Source organism: Leguminivora glycinivorella, chromosome 20, assembly GCF_023078275.1.
Source record: "Leguminivora glycinivorella isolate SPB_JAAS2020 chromosome 20, LegGlyc_1.1, whole genome shotgun sequence".
NCBI lineage: Eukaryota > Metazoa > Arthropoda > Insecta > Lepidoptera > Tortricidae > Leguminivora > Leguminivora glycinivorella.
The window spans coordinates 13,214,789-13,233,252 of record NC_062990.1 but is presented as its reverse complement, the minus strand read 5'-3'; the positions used below and the strand labels follow the sequence as shown (position 1 = coordinate 13,233,252).

At 45.7% G+C, this 18,464-nt stretch overlaps 1 protein-coding gene across 1 annotated transcript in view; it reads left to right on the top strand.

The window, feature by feature from the left end:
• Positions 1-18,464, top strand: part of LOC125236940 — a 49,687-nt gene that overhangs the window by 30,791 nt on the left and 432 nt on the right. Inside the window, 17 exon segments of the mRNA XM_048143859.1 lie at positions 746-842; positions 1,454-1,504; positions 4,257-4,448; positions 5,310-5,435; positions 5,610-6,111; positions 6,213-6,352; positions 8,012-8,287; positions 9,484-9,595; positions 11,182-11,628; positions 11,877-12,149; positions 12,398-12,670; positions 13,092-14,051; positions 14,300-14,384; positions 14,474-15,308; positions 15,994-16,096; positions 16,671-16,762; positions 17,457-17,580. Coding sequence (XP_047999816.1) covers positions 746-842; positions 1,454-1,504; positions 4,257-4,448; positions 5,310-5,435; positions 5,610-6,111; positions 6,213-6,352; positions 8,012-8,287; positions 9,484-9,595; positions 11,182-11,628; positions 11,877-12,149; positions 12,398-12,670; positions 13,092-14,051; positions 14,300-14,384; positions 14,474-15,308; positions 15,994-16,096; positions 16,671-16,762; positions 17,457-17,580 — 4,688 coding nt within the window.

The window sequence follows — 18,464 nt, the reverse complement described above, 5'->3', positions numbered from 1 at the left end:
GTTGGCGTTGACTTTAATTGTCACCGCACCTCAAGGTAACACAGATTCTAAGGGTCGGTTGCACCAAACCGTACGTTAACTAGAGATGGGCCGAATATTCGGCAAGTTTTTCAATGTTCGTATTCGTCCGTTTAATTCGGTTGCATCGCCGAATATTTATCGAATAAACAAAGCAAATAACTAATGAAGATATTCCATTGGATAATAAGCTCCTATTTTGGTAGTTTTTTAAGAAACTGCTAAAAAGAGAGAAACCTATGCGTCGAAATATAAATACAATTGTTTTGTAAAAAAGTTAAAAAAACCGTATCTAGTTTGTGTTGAAAAGAGTTCAGAGTTGTTTTAACTAAGTTTTAGTTATCCACTAAATCATAAAAACATAGTTGTAGTAAAATACGAGTATGTAACCATTATCAATCATTTAATGGCCCTAATAATTCTCAAGTAACAGCAACCTAACGGTGACAATCTTATTGTCACCCAAAGTTGGCACAAGGAACCAATTTTAGGCTCTGCTACACCTGCTAGGACTAAGCTAAGAGCTCCTACCGACTCCTGTTATTCTGGTACTTTGCATTGTTTATATCGATTTATACGATTGCCCGATTACTGTCAGGTCAGTCAACTAATCATTAGAAACACACATCTAGTAGAAACTGGGTCAAAATATTCATCAACGAATCCTTTTTTTTTTTCATCTGCATTAATAATAACAGTTTGGCTCATATTCAATTTTTTTTACTAGCGCACCGATGCCGCCTAACATGAGCCTAACGGCAGCCAACAACGGGCCGCCCGCGCCACCGCCCGTACCGCCCCATCAAAATCTACCCGCGCCTAATGTGAGTACATTAAATATACCACATATTTATAACAAAGATATTGTTGGCTTATTGTCCCGGATCTAAGTTCACATTTTTGACACATTTGTTTTGAAGTATGTTGCGATGTGGCTAAGACGTATCGTTTGCCAAATGTAACGATTAATTTCGAATTGGTTGAATCGATTAGGCCCTATGCGCTTAAACAAATATACGATTTCTATCAACTTACAGAAATGTCATTTGAATCGAAATGACAGATTCTGCCACAGCACTAGCTTAAAAATAAAAATGAATGATAAATGACATAATAAGTAAATCCTGCGTGATAAATTAATTTCGTTAAATACTCACTAACGAAGATCCGCAAAAAGCTAGATTATGTTTAAAGTAAGCGAAATATTGTTTTTAAGTACTTGATTTTTTAAAATATTATTACAGGATTTTATTTAAAATTTCATTAGGTTGCGCGAGTTTACGTTTTGTGGACGCTGTCATGTGTCAAAAAGAGGTTCTTACAGCTCTGGGACAATATCATTACAAGTTTGTATTTGAGACAAAAGGTAGCTTTAGCGTTTAAGTTTATAAATGTTGTAATTTTTAATAAATAATCATGTTGATATTTTTTACAGGGCCCTGTAGCACCGCCAACGCCACCGGCTGCGCCTCAACCTCCTCCAGCGGTTAGTTTTTTCTTTCTGTTTTATATTTTTTAAGTCAGACATGAGACGAGAGCAATGAAATAGACTTTTCTCAAACATGCAATGAAATATTGTCTTTACGTTCCTTAAAATGGGCTGGGAAGTATCGCTTTTTGGGCGCAACAACTCGAGAGGACTGTAAAGGGATTTCATATTATTTTTTAGGCCTAGGCCTGCAAAGTAACTTTTTTTTATAAAATATTGTCCTTTAGAGCATTTTTTTTTTATTTCATTGTAAGTATGTTTGAGAAAAGCAACATGCCTCGGCGTGAAAACGGATTCCCGGCCTCGTATATACCCACTTGGCCGGAAATCCTCATTTTCCCGGCCTCTGATGTAATGTACTATATATTGACCGTGATTACCTTTCTGTGGTTTTTTGTGATCATGATGCATGCAACTGGCTCGAAATATCGGGAGCTCGACAAAAATCAAAAAGGTAATCACGGTTTATATCCCGGTCAATATAAGTCTAATGAAAATAACCGTGAATCATTCAAAACGCTTATTAGCAATGAAATAGCATAATTTTTTTTTTTCAACGTTTTGGCCAAGTCGCACCGGTCGTAGTTGCGGAAGACTGATGTCCTAGCAAAGTGTCAACGGACATCAAATTACCCGATATTTATAAATTGAAATAAAAAACGACTGACGAAACAAAACTTACTAAAATCTTAATTCATCAGAAAAATCTTGGTAATAAAATAGGAATAATAAAAACAAATTTAACTTTTTCCTTAATTTTTGTACGAACTTTTCGAAAGGTAGAGTAATTTTATTTTATCATGTCACTCGTGTGTGATTTTAATAGTATTTTATGCAACTGGTGGTTAACAGAGGTCAAAAAAGGTGAGTGGCGTGGGTAACAATTTCAGGCGAAGCCGAAAATTGTTAATAAAGACGCCACGAGCATTTTTTGACTCAGTTAAACACCGTTGCATACAATACTTGTTCTACGACCAAGCACTTATTTTGAAAGAAAATTATAAATCAACAAATACCTACTTTCAATCATCTTAGTTATCTAGTGGTCCGCCTACCATTTTGAATATGCAGTTTGAGTGCAAACATGAAAATAAAACTGTCTATGGTATGGTTCTTTGAAGCCTGGCCACTAAGACGAATCGAGCTGAGTTGAATCGAGTTCTCATACATTTGAATACGATTCGACGCGTCGCCAATGAACGCAGCAGAAAACGAAGGAGTCTCGACTCTGCGAATTGGTTTGTTAAGTTGGTAGCAATGTATTTACTGAACTGTAACAGCTATATCGTGCTACTGCTACTAAATGTTTTCAGGGTATAGACTAGATAGACTTGTCCTGACATCTTTTATGTAGGGTTTTTAAGTTCTATGCACGACCTTGTAACTCACGAATAACAGTACGGGAGTAGAAAAATTGTTAATAAAGACGCCACGAGCATTTTTTGACTCAGTTAAACACCGTTGCATACAATACTTTTTCTACGACCAAGCACTTACTTTGAAAGAAAATTATAAATTCAACAAATACCTAATTCCGGTCATCTTAGTTATCTAGTGGACCGCCTACCATTTTGAATAATGCAGTTTGAGTGCAAACATGAAAATAAAACTGTCTATGGTATGGTTCTCTGAAGCCTGGCCACTAAGACGAATCGAGCCGAGTTGAATCGAGTTCTCATACATTTGAATGCGATTCGATGCGTTGCCAATGAACGCAGCAGAAAACGAACGAGACTTGACTCTGCGAATGCCAGGCTTCATCTGACATTCTAAGGTTGGCAACATTTTAATTTTCTACGATGAAGTGATTGGTTTGTTAAGTTGGTAGCAATGTGTTTACTGAACTTTAACAGCTATATCGTGCTATTGCTACTAAATGTTTTCAGGGTATAGACTAGATAGACTTGTCCTGTCATCTTTTATGTAGGGTTTTAAAGTTCTCTGCACGACCTTGTAACTCAAGAATAACAGTACGGGAGTAGAAAAAAATGTATACAGAATGCGATGATTTAAAGTGTTATTTCGCCTCGACAATAATACAATAAGACGCACTGACACCGTTCGAACCGGCATCACAAATACGAGCGTTTTTGTAAAAATACGAAAAAGAGGCTTTTCGCATCTGTAACTGGTAATTAAGCATAATTCGTAACGGCCCAGCCACGACATCGGTCTAAGCGCGACAGCGGTGAGCGGCGGCCATACACTGGAGCGAGACACGGCGAAGGAACTTTTCATTCGCACGTATGGTTGTCGCTCACCGCTGTCGTGCTTAGACTAATGTCGTAGTCGGGCCGTAAGAGGTTTTCAGATCCCCCACTGCGGTATATGGGTCGACACGATTGTTTATCACGTTTCTAAATTTGTCAAATTTTGTTTTCGTCAGCCATTCGTTATTCGTCACGGTCTTTTTCAACTGTGGTCAATTTTGTTGTTCATCTCTATCTTAATCCGTCTCGTTTTTAGGGTTTTTACTTGTGATGTTGGCTGTTAAATCTGTTTTTCGTAGTCTTAGGTCGGTACAAACTTATAATATGACCAAATACGAAATGACGAAAAACAATCGAGTCGAAATAAGAAAAAAGTCAACAACTCATTATGGTCAAAGACGATAACGACTGCAGTCTAAGTTGACGAATGAAAAATGGCTGACGAAAGCAGAATCATGATGAAAAACGAACGTGTCGACCCAAGAGTATACTCCCACAGCGGTGAACGTGTTGTAACAATAGAATGTTTGTTCCTCCAGCCCGCAGCCCCGCCGGCGCCTCCTGCCCCCGGCGGGGGCCCGCCCCCTCCCCCGCCGCCGCCGGGGGGGTCGACGGCGTCCTCCTCGGTGGCGTCCCCGCCGCCGCCGCCGCCGCCGCCGCAGCCCGCGCAGCCCGACCTGTCCGGCCTGGCCGCGCAGCTGCAGCAGGCGCGCCTCAAGCGCCAGGCCAAGGTCAGCGGTCTGCTCCATCTCAAACGACCTGCCTAGCTCGATGACGATCGTTGACGCTACACACCGATCGAGACGCAGTGTGGCTCTATTGCGCCGATAACAAACAGCGATAGAAACCGCGTACTACCATACCGATATCGTCTTAATCGTTTGTGCATTTGGCTACGTAGCTATCTCTGAGTAGTAGAACGAGAAATCATTGAAAGAGTATTTTAAATTACGATGGCCGAATCGTAGTCGAAAGTGTCTCCGAAACCGCTTTAATTCAGGATTACCGAATCTTAATATCATAAGTCTTAACCCGGACCGACTTTGAATTTAGATCTATGTTTTATTTTTATAGAAGTTCAAATCTCGAAATTAATTTGTAACCTACTTATATAAGTAGGCTAATTTTTTATCTAATGTAAAAGCATCTTTTAAACGGTTAACAATAAACACATGGTTTCATACGACTGATATCCTGATCCTAACATTATCCAAACACATTCCCTTGCTACATGTAGTTAGAAAAGCACTATGCCTGCCAGAGTATGATAAAGTAGAGGACGCCCCCCTTCTACCTAGTGGACCAGCGTGACCAAACTCCTACAGGAGGAAAACCTGCCCGACCCGACAACCCAGGACAAAGCGTTCCAGCGCTGTAGAATGACCCGACCCTACATAAAGTGGGAAGAGAATAAACCTGTTATAGCTTATAAATAGGCTTAGTTATATGAGAGCATATCTCCGCCAACAAACTGTTTTTACAATAAATGTAGCCAGGTTACTTTTTCTGAATAAATGATTTATTTTTTTAGGCAAAGAACAAGAAGATCCCCTTGCTACGTTCTCTATTAACCCATATCATTACAATTGCAGCAAGCGGGCACTCTAGCGGCGAACGCGGACGCGTCACCTCCCGGCGGCGCCGAGCACTCCGGCTCCTCCTCGAGCTCCGGCGGCAGCGCGCGCGGCAACAACAACATGCACTGCATGATGCACGAGATGCAACGCACACTAGCACGCCGCCGGGCGCACCTTGACCGCGCAGAGGTAACACACATATACTTGTATACAATAACTACAGCAAGCGGGCCCACTCACGAGCACTCCCCCTCCTCCTCGAGCTCCGGCGGCAGCGCGCGCGGCAACAACAACATGCACTGCATGATGCACGAGATGCAACGCACACTAGCACGCCGCCGGGCGCACCTTGACCGCGCAGAGGTAACACACATATACTTGTATACAATAACTACAGCAAGCGGGCCCACTCACGAGCACTCCCCCTCCTCCTCGAGCTCCGGCGGCAGCGCGCGCGGCAACAACAACATGCACTGCATGATGCACGAGATGCAACGCACACTAGCACGCCGCCGGGCGCACCTTGACCGCGCAGAGGTAACACACATATACTTGTATACAATAACTACAGCAAGCGGGCCCACTCACGAGCACTCCCCCTCCTCCTCGAGCTCCGGCGGCAGCGCGCGCGGCAACAACAACATGCACTGCATGATGCACGAGATGCAACGCACACTAGCACGCCGCCGGGCGCACCTTGACCGCGCAGAGGTAACACACATATACTTGTATACAATAACTACAGCAAGCGGGCCCACTCACGAGCACTCCCCTCCTCCTCGAGCTCCGGCGGCAGCGCGCGCGGCAACAACAACATGCACTGCATGATGCACGAGATGCAACGCACACTAGCACGCCGCCGGGCGCACCTTGACCGCGCAGAGGTAACACACATATACTTGTATACAATAACTACAGCAAGCGGGCCCACTCACGAGCACTCCCCCTCCTCCTCGAGCTCCGGCGGCAGCGCGCGCGGCAACAACAACATGCACTGCATGATGCACGAGATGCAACGCACACTAGCACGCCGCCGGGCGCACCTTGACCGCGCAGAGGTAACACACATATACTTGTATACAATAACTACAGCAAGCGGGCCCACTCACGAGCACTCCCCTCCTCCTCGAGCTCCGGCGGCAGCGCGCGCGGCAACAACAACATGCACTGCATGATGCACGAGATGCAACGCACACTAGCACGCCGCCGGGCGCACCTTGACCGCGCAGAGGTAACACACATATACTTCATATACTTCATCAGTGATCGTCGCGCGCTCGTTCCGATCGGCTGTTCTGTTTAACCTATCGTGACTCATTTGTTTACGCCGTCCGAACGCGCCTCGTTAATACGATTACAAACCTTGAATGTTACTGACGGTGTATTCTGCAATAATTGTAAAGGAACTCTTCATTTTGGCTGTGCTGGTCTCCTAGAAACTACATACCGCAAGATGACAAGCGATAAGAAAGGCAGCTGGCGCTGCGTTTCTTGCCGCACCGGCAATAATAACTTAGCGCCACCCGACATAAATACCGCGCCCGCGCCTTCAGAAAGACAACATGTTCTGCAAAAATCGACCAGTGGTGCTCCTGCAAGTCCCGTCGAATCTGATCTTCCATCGCAACTGGATCAAGGATTTGCGTCCGTGTTGAAGGAAATTAAAGAATTTCGTGCTGACTTCAGTTTGCTAAAAGTAGACCTGCAGTTTTGCAAAGAAAGCATCAGCAATATCAACACAAAATTAGATGAGTTTGAACCTCGATTATCCGACACGGAGGACCGGATAAATATAGTAGAAGGAAAAACATCCCTGATATCTAAGCTTCAAACCGACTTAAACTCGGCAAAAATGGTTATAACTACCCACGAGAACAATACTCAAGAATAAATAACGTTGAAATTTCCGGCTTGCCATTCAAAAAAGGCGAAAACTTAATAAGTGTTCTTGATTCCATTTATACTGTAGTGGGATTAAAAATGGAGGCCCAGTTTATAGATAGTGTGCAGCGGGTCCGACGTTTCCAGCCTGTAAATAGCGGTGATGGCGGCAATGGCGATTCGGAGCGACCTTCGAGTATTCGTGAACCTGCGGTGATCGTGAGGTTCACCCGTCGCTTATACAAGGACCAACTTCTTTCGGCCGTTCGTGCGCGTAAAGGCATCACGACTTCTTCTATCGGCCTCAACGGGCCGGCCTTGAACCTGTACCTGGGCGACCATCTCACTCCGGCCAGCAAGCAGTTACTTAAGCGAGCACGAGAATTAAAGAGAGACAACAAAATTGCCTATCTGTGGATTAGAGACTGCAAAATTCTAGCAAGAAAAACGGAGACGTCTCGAGTCATGGTGATTGACAATCACTTTGACTTCAACAAGATCAAGTGACTTTTATTGTTGTTAAATATTGTTGTTATAATTTACTGTCAAAAAGGTGCCTATATAAGCGTGTTTGTTGTGCCTCATAATGATTACAACACTCGTAATAGTCGTAATATTTTAACCTGCAACGCCAATGAAACAGTTCTTTTGTTTTTGTTTTTTTTATATAGAAAAATATAAATATTTTTTGTTTTATTTAATTCGCCAATCCTGCATTGAATATATTTCTGTCTCACAATGGTATTTTCGCAAAACATATACAATTACACAAATTCTTGTACTTAACTTATATTTTAATGTCAATCTCAGCTAATAATTTTGTCGGTTATTATCAGAACGTACGGGGTCTTCGCACGAAAACACACGACTTCTACTCAAATGTGGCTATATCCGATTACGATTTTATTTGTATCACCGAGAGCTGGTTAAATGCTAACTTTTACGACAGGGAAATATTTGACAATAGATATGTTGTATACCGCTGCGACCGATCAGCTGACTCGAGCGGCGCGGAGCGGGGCGGGGGAGTTGCAGTCGCCGTGCGCCGCGAGTACCTGCCGGCGCAGCGGAGTTGGCCGTGCCCCTCTCCCGCGTCCTCCGAGTGCATATGGGTAGCCTTGCCTTTATCTTTATCTCAGCAAGATTTCCAAGGACAATCGTTTTTAAATATTTGTTGTATTTACATTCCGCACGGGCCTCTTTATAAAGATACATTAGACAACTTTTTTGATATTTGTAGCCAGTTAGTAATAGATAATCCTCATGACACATTTCTTATTACTGGCGACTTTAATATATCTGACGCGCAGTGGTTTAAGGCGGATTCACACAAAATGAGTCTTATTAACCATAACACTTTACCTTTGCAATTATTAACAGATTTTCTGTCCTTTTCAGGCTTAGAACAATACAATAGTTGCTATAATATAAATCAACGTATCTTAGATCTTATTTTTTGTAATAAAAATTGCACTGTTTTGGCTTGTAACGATCTGTTGACACCTGAAGATATGCACCATAAAGCCCTCAAAATTGAATTAAATTTACTACATGCTCGTCCGCTCAAACCGGCCCCTAATTTTATATACTGTTACTATAAGGCTAATTTTAATGAAATAAATAGTGCGTTATTTAATATTGAGTGGACGCAACTTTTTTCAAGCCGCCCGCTTGAGGATTGTGTAGTTGTTTTTTACGACATCTTAAATGACTTAATCGATAAATTTGTTCCTAAGAACCCTCAACGCACATCTTGTTCCAGACCTCCATGGCACAATAGATCACTTAGAAGGCTTTTAAACGAAAAAAAGAAATCTCATAAACGGTGGAAAACGTACGGAAACCCTTTGGATTTAGACACTTATAAATTACTAAAAAAAGAATCTTAAAATTGGAACAGGTGTGTTATAAAAATTATATTAATCATACCGAAGGTAAAATTAAGAACCACCCTAAATTTTTTTGGACTTACATAAAATCAATTTCTGCTAAAAATGGTTTCCCTCAGATTATGCACTACAAGGGAATGTCAGCCTCAGATGGAGCGCAGGTTTGTGACTTATTCAATGAACACTTCCACTCTGTTTTTGAAATACCTAGTAATAGCTCCGTAGACCTAAATAATCTTACACCTGTCAGCGATACGGTCCTGGATATAAATACTATTTTCATAACAAAGGACCTTGTACATAGATATCTCAAACGTATAAATATTAATAAGGGTTCCGGTCCTGATGGCATTCCTCCTGTTTTAATTAAAAATTGTTCTTCTAGCTTGACATTACCTCTCACATTACTTTTCCAAAAGTCTCTCAAGGAGGGTTCCGTACCAATGATGTGGAAACGGGCGTTGGTGACACCCATACCAAAAGGAGACGTAAGCGCAGAAATAGAAAAATACCGGCCGATATCGAAGCTGTGTCAGTTTGGGAAGATTCTTGAAAAAATTGTTACTGACCAACTTTCCTCTGCATTACGTCGTCATATCATTCCGGACCAGCACGGCTTTCTTAGCGGTCGTAGTGTGGACTCAAACCTTTTAACCTACACTGAAATTTTACTAAATGCATTAGATAACAAGTGTCAGGTTGACGCGGTGTATACCGATTTTGCCAAGGCTTTTGACAAAATCTGCCATGAACGCTTGCTTTTGAAGCTTTGGCAACTCGGTATACACGGTGACTTGTTTCGCTGGGTAAAATCATATGTGGAGAATCGTTCGCAGGCAGTCGCTGTGCAGGGATACTCATCTCAGTATAGACCTATCACTTCTGGAGTACCACAGGGGTCACATTTAGGGCCTCTGTTGTTTGTACTATATATAAATGACATTACAAAATGTGTAAATGGTTCTAATATGCTATTGTATGCCGACGACACAAAGATTTTTAGAGTGGTAAAAGATATTGAAGACTGCAATGCCTTGCAGAATGATTTAACAAAATTTCAAAATTTCTGCTCCTCTAATAACCTTTTCTTAAACCCAGATAAATGCTTTGTTATCAGTTTTAGTAGAAAACTCACAACTTTAAATTATAAGTACTCACTTTGCAACAAAGAGTTGACACGCGTTAATCAAATTCGGGACCTTGGTGTAATTTTTGATTCAAAACTTACCTTTGTACCCCACATTGATAACATATTAAATAAATCTTTTAAGCAACTGGGTTTCATATTGCGTATTGGAAAGCCTTTTAGGAAACTTTCGACTTATAAGATATTGTTTAATAGTTACATTCGTAGTAGGTTAGAATTTGCTAGCGCTGTTTGGAACCCTCTTTATAAAATTCACAGTGACAGAATTGAAAAAGTGCAAAAGAAATTTGTTAAGACCATCGAGTACCGCATAAGAAATAATTATATAGACTACACCACCCCCGAAAGTCGAAAATTTACTCTTTTAAGTTCTCGCCGCGAACGTATTGACGTTCTGACTCTATACAAAATCGTAAATAATATCATTGATGCCCCGTCGTTGTTAAGCTCTCTTTCCTTTAGGGTACCCCGTCGTCGCGAACGAACTTGTAGACAGAAACCTCTTTTTCATATCACCCGCAGTGGGACAGCTTATGCTAGGAACTGTTTCATTAAAAGGGCGTGCAGGACGTATGACAAGAAATTTAGTCACATTGATATATTCCATGAAAATGTATGCAGTTTTAAACGCTTATCATTGCAATGTATCACAGTGTTATAGATATTTGTAATTTTGGTTTGCTTAATACGGTTTTCCTCTTCTGTTTTTGATTGTTTTCTTTTTATTTAGTTTGTTTTTTTTTTTTTCTTTTCTAGTTCATTCGAGTTTGCACTTCACATATTGAAAATGTATCGAGCTAGATCTACTTATAGCATGTTATGGTTTGTAAGTAATATTCTCTTTAAGGAAACTGTAAGTCTGCAATTTAAGTGCTTTAATCTATGTCAATGTACATATATGTGACTGTTTGTTTCTTATTAAATAAAATAAAAAAAAAAATAAAAAAATACTTGTATACAATAACTACAGCAAGCGGGCCCACTCACGAGCACTCCCCCTCCTCCTCGAGCTCCGGCGGCAGCGCGCGCGGCAACAACAACATGCACTGCATGATGCACGAGATGCAACGCACACTAGCACGCCGCCGGGCGCACCTTGACCGCGCAGAGGTAACACACATATACTTGTATACAATAACTACAGCAAGCGGGCCCACTCACGAGCACTCCCCCTCCTCCTCGAGCTCCGGCGGCAGCGCGCGCGGCAACAACAACATGCACTGCATGATGCACGAGATGCAACGCACACTAGCACGCCGCCGGGCGCACCTTGACCGCGCAGAGGTAACACACATATACTTGTATACAATAACTACAGCAAGCGGGCCCACTCACGAGCACTCCCCCTCCTCCTCGAGCTCCGGCGGCAGCGCGCGCGGCAACAACAACATGCACTGCATGATGCACGAGATGCAACGCACACTAGCACGCCGCCGGGCGCACCTTGACCGCGCAGAGGTAACACACATATACTTGTATACAATAACTACAGCAAGCGGGCCCACTCACGAGCACTCCCCTCCTCCTCGAGCTCCGGCGGCAGCGCGCGCGGCAACAACAACATGCACTGCATGATGCACGAGATGCAACGCACACTAGCACGCCGCCGGGCGCACCTTGACCGCGCAGAGGTAACACACATATACTTGTATACAATAACTACAGCAAGCGGGCCCACTCACGAGCACTCCCCCTCCTCCTCGAGCTCCGGCGGCAGCGCGCGCGGCAACAACAACATGCACTGCATGATGCACGAGATGCAACGCACACTAGCACGCCGCCGGGCGCACCTTGACCGCGCAGAGGTAACACACATATACTTGTATACAATAACTACAGCAAGCGGGCCCACTCACGAGCACTCCCCCTCCTCCTCGAGCTCCGGCGGCAGCGCGCGCGGCAACAACAACATGCACTGCATGATGCACGAGATGCAACGCACACTAGCACGCCGCCGGGCGCACCTTGACCGCGCAGAGGTAACACACATATACTTGTATACAATAACTACAGCAAGCGGGCCCACTCACGAGCACTCCCCTCCTCCTCGATCTCCGGCGGCAGCGCGCGCGGCAACAACAACATGCACTGCATGATGCACGAGATGCAACGCACACTAGCACGCCGCCGGGCGCACCTTGACCGCGCAGAGGTAACACACATATACTTGTATACAATAACTACAGCAAGCGGGCCCACTCACGAGCACTCCCCCTCCTCCTCGAGCTCCGGCGGCAGCGCGCGCGGCAACAACAACATGCACTGCATGATGCACGAGATGCAACGCACACTAGCACGCCGCCGGGCGCACCTTGACCGCGCAGAGGTAACACACATATACTTGTATACAATAACTACAGCAAGCGGGCCCACTCACGAGCACTCCCCCTCCTCCTCGAGCTCCGGCGGCAGCGCGCGCGGCAACAACAACATGCACTGCATGATGCACGAGATGCAACGCACACTAGCACGCCGCCGGGCGCACCTTGACCGCGCAGAGGTAACACACATATACTTGTATACAATAACTACAGCAAGCGGGCCCACTCACGAGCACTCCCCTCCTCCTCGAGCTCCGGCGGCAGCGCGCGCGGCAACAACAACATGCACTGCATGATGCACGAGATGCAACGCACACTAGCACGCCGCCGGGCGCACCTTGACCGCGCAGAGGTAACACACATATACTTGTATACAATAACTACAGCAAGCGGGCCCACTCACGAGCACTCCCCTCCTCCTCGAGCTCCGGCGGCAGCGCGCGCGGCAACAACAACATGCACTGCATGATGCACGAGATGCAACGCACACTAGCACGCCGCCGGGCGCACCTTGACCGCGCAGAGGTAACACACATATACTTGTATACAATAACTACAGCAAGCGGGCCCACTCACGAGCACTCCCCCTCCTCGAGCTCCGGCGGCAGCGCGCGCGGCAACAACAACATGCACTGCATGATGCACGAGATGCAACGCACACTAGCACGCCGCCGGGCGCACCTTGACCGCGCAGAGGTAACACACATATACTTGTATACAATAACTACAGCAAGCGGGCCCACTCACGAGCACTCCCCCTCCTCGAGCTCCGGCGGCAGCGCGCGCGGCAACAACAACATGCACTGCATGATGCACGAGATGCAACGCACACTAGCACGCCGCCGGGCGCACCTTGACCGCGCAGAGGTAACACACATATACTTGTATACAATAACTACAGCAAGCGGGCCCACTCACGAGCACTCCCCCTCCTCCTCGAGCTCCGGCGGCAGCGCGCGCGGCAACAACAACATGCACTGCATGATGCACGAGATGCAACGCACACTAGCACGCCGCCGGGCGCACCTTGACCGCGCAGAGGTAACACACATATACTTGTATACAATAACTACAGCAAGCGGGCCCACTCACGAGCACTCCCCTCCTCCTCGAGCTCCGGCGGCCGCGCGCGGCAACAACAACATGCACTGCATGATGCACGAGATGCAACGCACACTAGCACGCCGCCGGGCGCACCTTGACCGCGCAGAGGTAACACACATATACTTGTATACAATAACTACAGCAAGCGGGCCCACTCACGAGCACTCCCCCTCCTCCTCGAGCTCCGGCGGCAGCGCGCGCGGCAACAACAACATGCACTGCATGATGCACGAGATGCAACGCACACTAGCACGCCGCCGGGCGCACCTTGACCGCGCAGAGGTAACACACATATACTTGTATACAATAACTACAGCAAGCGGGCCCACTCACGAGCACTCCCCCTCCTCCTCGAGCTCCGGCGGCAGCGCGCGCGGCAACAACAACATGCACTGCATGATGCACGAGATGCAACGCACACTAGCACGCCGCCGGGCGCACCTTGACCGCGCAGAGGTAACACACATATACTTGTATACAATAACTACAGCAAGCGGGCCCACTCACGAGCACTCCCCTCCTCCTCGAGCTCCGGCGGCAGCGCGCGCGGCAACAACAACATGCACTGCATGATGCACGAGATGCAACGCACACTAGCACGCCGCCGGGCGCACCTTGACCGCGCAGAGGTAACACACATATACTTGTATACAATAACTACAGCAAGCGGGCCCACTCACGAGCACTCCCCCTCCTCCTCGAGCTCCGGCGGCAGCGCGCGCGGCAACAACAACATGCACTGCATGATGCACGAGATGCAACGCACACTAGCACGCCGCCGGGCGCACCTTGACCGCGCAGAGGTAACACACATATACTTGTATACAATAACTACAGCAAGCGGGCCCACTCACGAGCACTCCCCTCCTCCTCGAGCTCCGGCGGCAGCGCGCGCGGCAACAACAACATGCACTGCATGATGCACGAGATGCAACGCACACTAGCACGCCGCCGGGCGCACCTTGACCGCGCAGAGGTAACACACATATACTTGTATACAATAACTACAGCAAGCGGGCCCACTCACGAGCACTCCCCCTCCTCCTCGAGCTCCGGCGGCAGCGCGCGCGGCAACAACAACATGCACTGCATGATGCACGAGATGCAACGCACACTAGCACGCCGCCGGGCGCACCTTGACCGCGCAGAGGTAACACACATATACTTGTATACAATAACTACAGCAAGCGGGCCCACTCACGAGCACTCCCCCTCCTCCTCGAGCTCCGGCGGCAGCGCGCGCGGCAACAACAACATGCACTGCATGATGCACGAGATGCAACGCACACTAGCACGCCGCCGGGCGCACCTTGACCGCGCAGAGGTAACACACATATACTTGTATACAATAACTACAGCAAGCGGGCCCACTCACGAGCACTCCCCCTCCTCCTCGAGCTCCGGCGGCAGCGCGCGCGGCAACAACAACATGCACTGCATGATGCACGAGATGCAACGCACACTAGCACGCCGCCGGGCGCACCTTGACCGCGCAGAGGTAACACACATATACTTGTATACAATAACTACAGCAAGCGGGCCCACTCACGAGCACTCCCCCTCCTCCTCGAGCTCCGGCGGCAGCGCGCGCGGCAACAACAACATGCACTGCATGATGCACGAGATGCAACGCACACTAGCACGCCGCCGGGCGCACCTTGACCGCGCAGAGGTAACACACATATACTTGTATACAGATGTAGTGCGAAAAAATTTGCCTTCGTATTTCAATGAAAAATTATCCCGATTTATCGGGTTTCACTATTAAACCCTCGAAATACGAACGTTTCCGGAAAAATACGAAGGAAACCCTTTTCGCACTACATCTGTACCTTTCGGTGATAAACATAGACATAACTGATCGATTTTATGATAAGCAACCTAACGGTGACAAACGGAAAGTAAGAAAACGCTCAGGAAACGAAACGCTCGTAGATATCTATCTCTATCGCTCTTGCTTATTGGCGCGATAGGGCCAGACTACCTTTCGCGGCGTTTCGTTTTCGTTTCGTCGGAGAAATACCATTCGGCTACGGCACCTGTACAGTTTTGGGCACTTTTGCTAATGCAGATGCGACATTCCTGCTGTCGAATCTAGTTCCGGCAGCAGGGCGTTCGTAAACATACCTAGTGGCGACAATTGTAGCCCTCTATACTAAGTTACCTATCGGTGACAAATAGAGAAGTTGACGAAATCCTAGATGGAGAGAACGCTTTACTAAATACAGTGGTTTATTACTTAGACCCTGATCAAAATCACAGTCATCTTGGCAGGGCGACTCTCGACTTCTCACCAAGCTGGTTTTAGTTTGTAGAATCGGCTATTTTTATTTAACACCGTAACTTTTATGCTTCAGGAATCGTCAGGGGACAACAGCGGCAACTCAACGCCCCTGAAAACGTGGGAGCGCGCCGCCACGCTACCGCACCGCCTTCCCAACACATGCAATGGCACTACGCGTAAGTTTATATACTATACTCGCCGCAACACCTGGCGACTGGAGTCGTATTGTTATCTCTTTCATGCTAATGGAGACCCGGAGAGATAGAGAGGGATATAACAGTCGCCACTTAGTATTGCAGCAAGTACAATTTTTTTTCTATTAAATTAGCCTTTGTAATTAAGAGATTGGACACGGCGCGCCACACATGTGACCGATTTTAGTATACAAAATTAAAAACGCAGCGTTTATTGCAAACAATTACAGACACGTACATTCGCGTTTTTCGGGACCTAAGACTAAGTCCGTTTTCACATTATCCGATCCGATATCGGATGTCGGAAGGATTTCCATAGAAAAAAATCCAAGATGGCGCCTGTAATGTATGGGATATCGGTCCGACATCCGATATCGGATCGGATAATGTGAAAACGCACTAAGGTGGATCGATATTTCACCCACGAAAACCAACCCCCAGATAATATATTTCTGCGAAATCTTTAGTGCGGTTTCCGAGATCGTCAATCCGAGATATACAAGAATTGATTGTTTAAATGTATTAGATATTCATGTACCTGCTTTATTGTTTACAGCCAACTCCGAGTCGCCAGCGACGCAAGCGCCTCAGTCCCCACGCTCGGTTCGCAAGCGCTTCGGATCCGCTAGCGAGGAGACTATACTTAAGGTACGTATTTTTTACAATACAAATACAATACAATACAAAGCATTTATTCATGGTAAACACACATAAAAAAAAATACAAACAAATGGTTATAATAAAAAAAACAGTATAAATGTTGTTTACCACGAAATGGTCCCGCCTCAGCATATTGCTAACCATAAGGTCAGCGCTGATCTTCCGTCGAGACCATTTGTGGGCCACGAACGCAAACGTGCAGCACGGCCTTAACAGTTATCCTGAACGCGTCCATTAGGAGCGCGCCATCTTGTATTCGGCCTGCGCGTTAAATGTCATGAATGACACTTGAGAAGATCGTGCTGCACGTGTGTTACTAAATATAATTTCTACATTAATGAAGTATTTAATCTTCTCCTTTGTTACAAATTGCGTCACTTAACTTCAAACCTGGGTAAATCCATTCTGCCATAAGGTTGACTATCTTTCAGATCATATTACATTTTTTATATATTCAACCTTAAAGCAGAATGGATTTACCCAGGTTTGAAGTTAAGCGACACAATTATTCTTCTTAGAAAATCATTAAGTAATTAAAGTTGTATTGGCATGAACAAGGTGCGCAGATTACAAGCTTTTAATGCCTCAATAATGACCTTAGCTCAAAATGTAAACCTCTTCAAGATTTGGTCCTTTATTTGAATAGGTTCTTCTATTTATTGTACGATATATTGTTCCACAGCAAGTAAACGGCGGCGGTGAAGCCGGAGGCTACGTGTCGGCGGGCGAGTGGGAAGCCTTCAAGCAGGACATGCTGCGCGAGATGCGAGCGCAGCTCACGCAGATCAAGCGAGAGATACTTGACGGTGAGTACTGTCCTCTGTGACTCCGTGTAGACAGCGACACGGCGGTGTAGCCGGAGCTACGTGTCGGCGGGCGAGTGGGAATAGGGCTGCCATCCGTCCGGGTTTCCCCGGATTTGTCCTAGTTTGGAGGCCGTCCGGGGGCCGTCCGGGCGGGGAGTCAAGAAGTGTCCGGGGAAAACCCGGACACTTTTCACGTAAGGAAGCACCTCATCGAATTTAAGTATTTATCAGCGAATTGAAGTTGGCTGATTAACTAATATCTGTTTACATAATAAAAAACCGGCCAAATGCGACTCGGACTCGCCCACCGGGGGTACCGTATTCGTACAAACTTTCAATGGTTAAAAAAAATTCAGTTCATACATGTAACTCTAATAACTGTCTAGAAGTATAGGTACTAATGAGCATTATTGTGTATAGTAGTGCCATCTCTCGCTGAATTCTCTAATTTGCGCGACCTGTATAGTATGATGGTTTTCATTTCAGGGACAATTCTTTATAATGTTAACCAATTCGACAGTTTTCACTTTATTTTAAAGATAATGTTTTAGGTAAAATGTCGTATAATTTTGAAAAATTGAAAAGTTTTTTGTTAATTAAGAAAACAGTTTCCAAGATACACACTCAATTTAATTTTTCCTGTAATATTTAGCACAAAGCCAATGTTTCGTAAAATGTTCACAATTTTTCGTTGGTAAACTTCGGAGATAAGGGGGGCGGGAGAAGAACGGTGTTTTTTTAACATTTTCCTTGAAAAATTTTTTTTTGGTGTTTCTTTCGAAAATGCCCAAATTACACAGGTCAGATGTTTAAAAATAAATTTTGACTCGTCCGGGGAAAAAATGCGATTTACGCCAAATGTTCGGGTTTTTTGTATCTTTGTC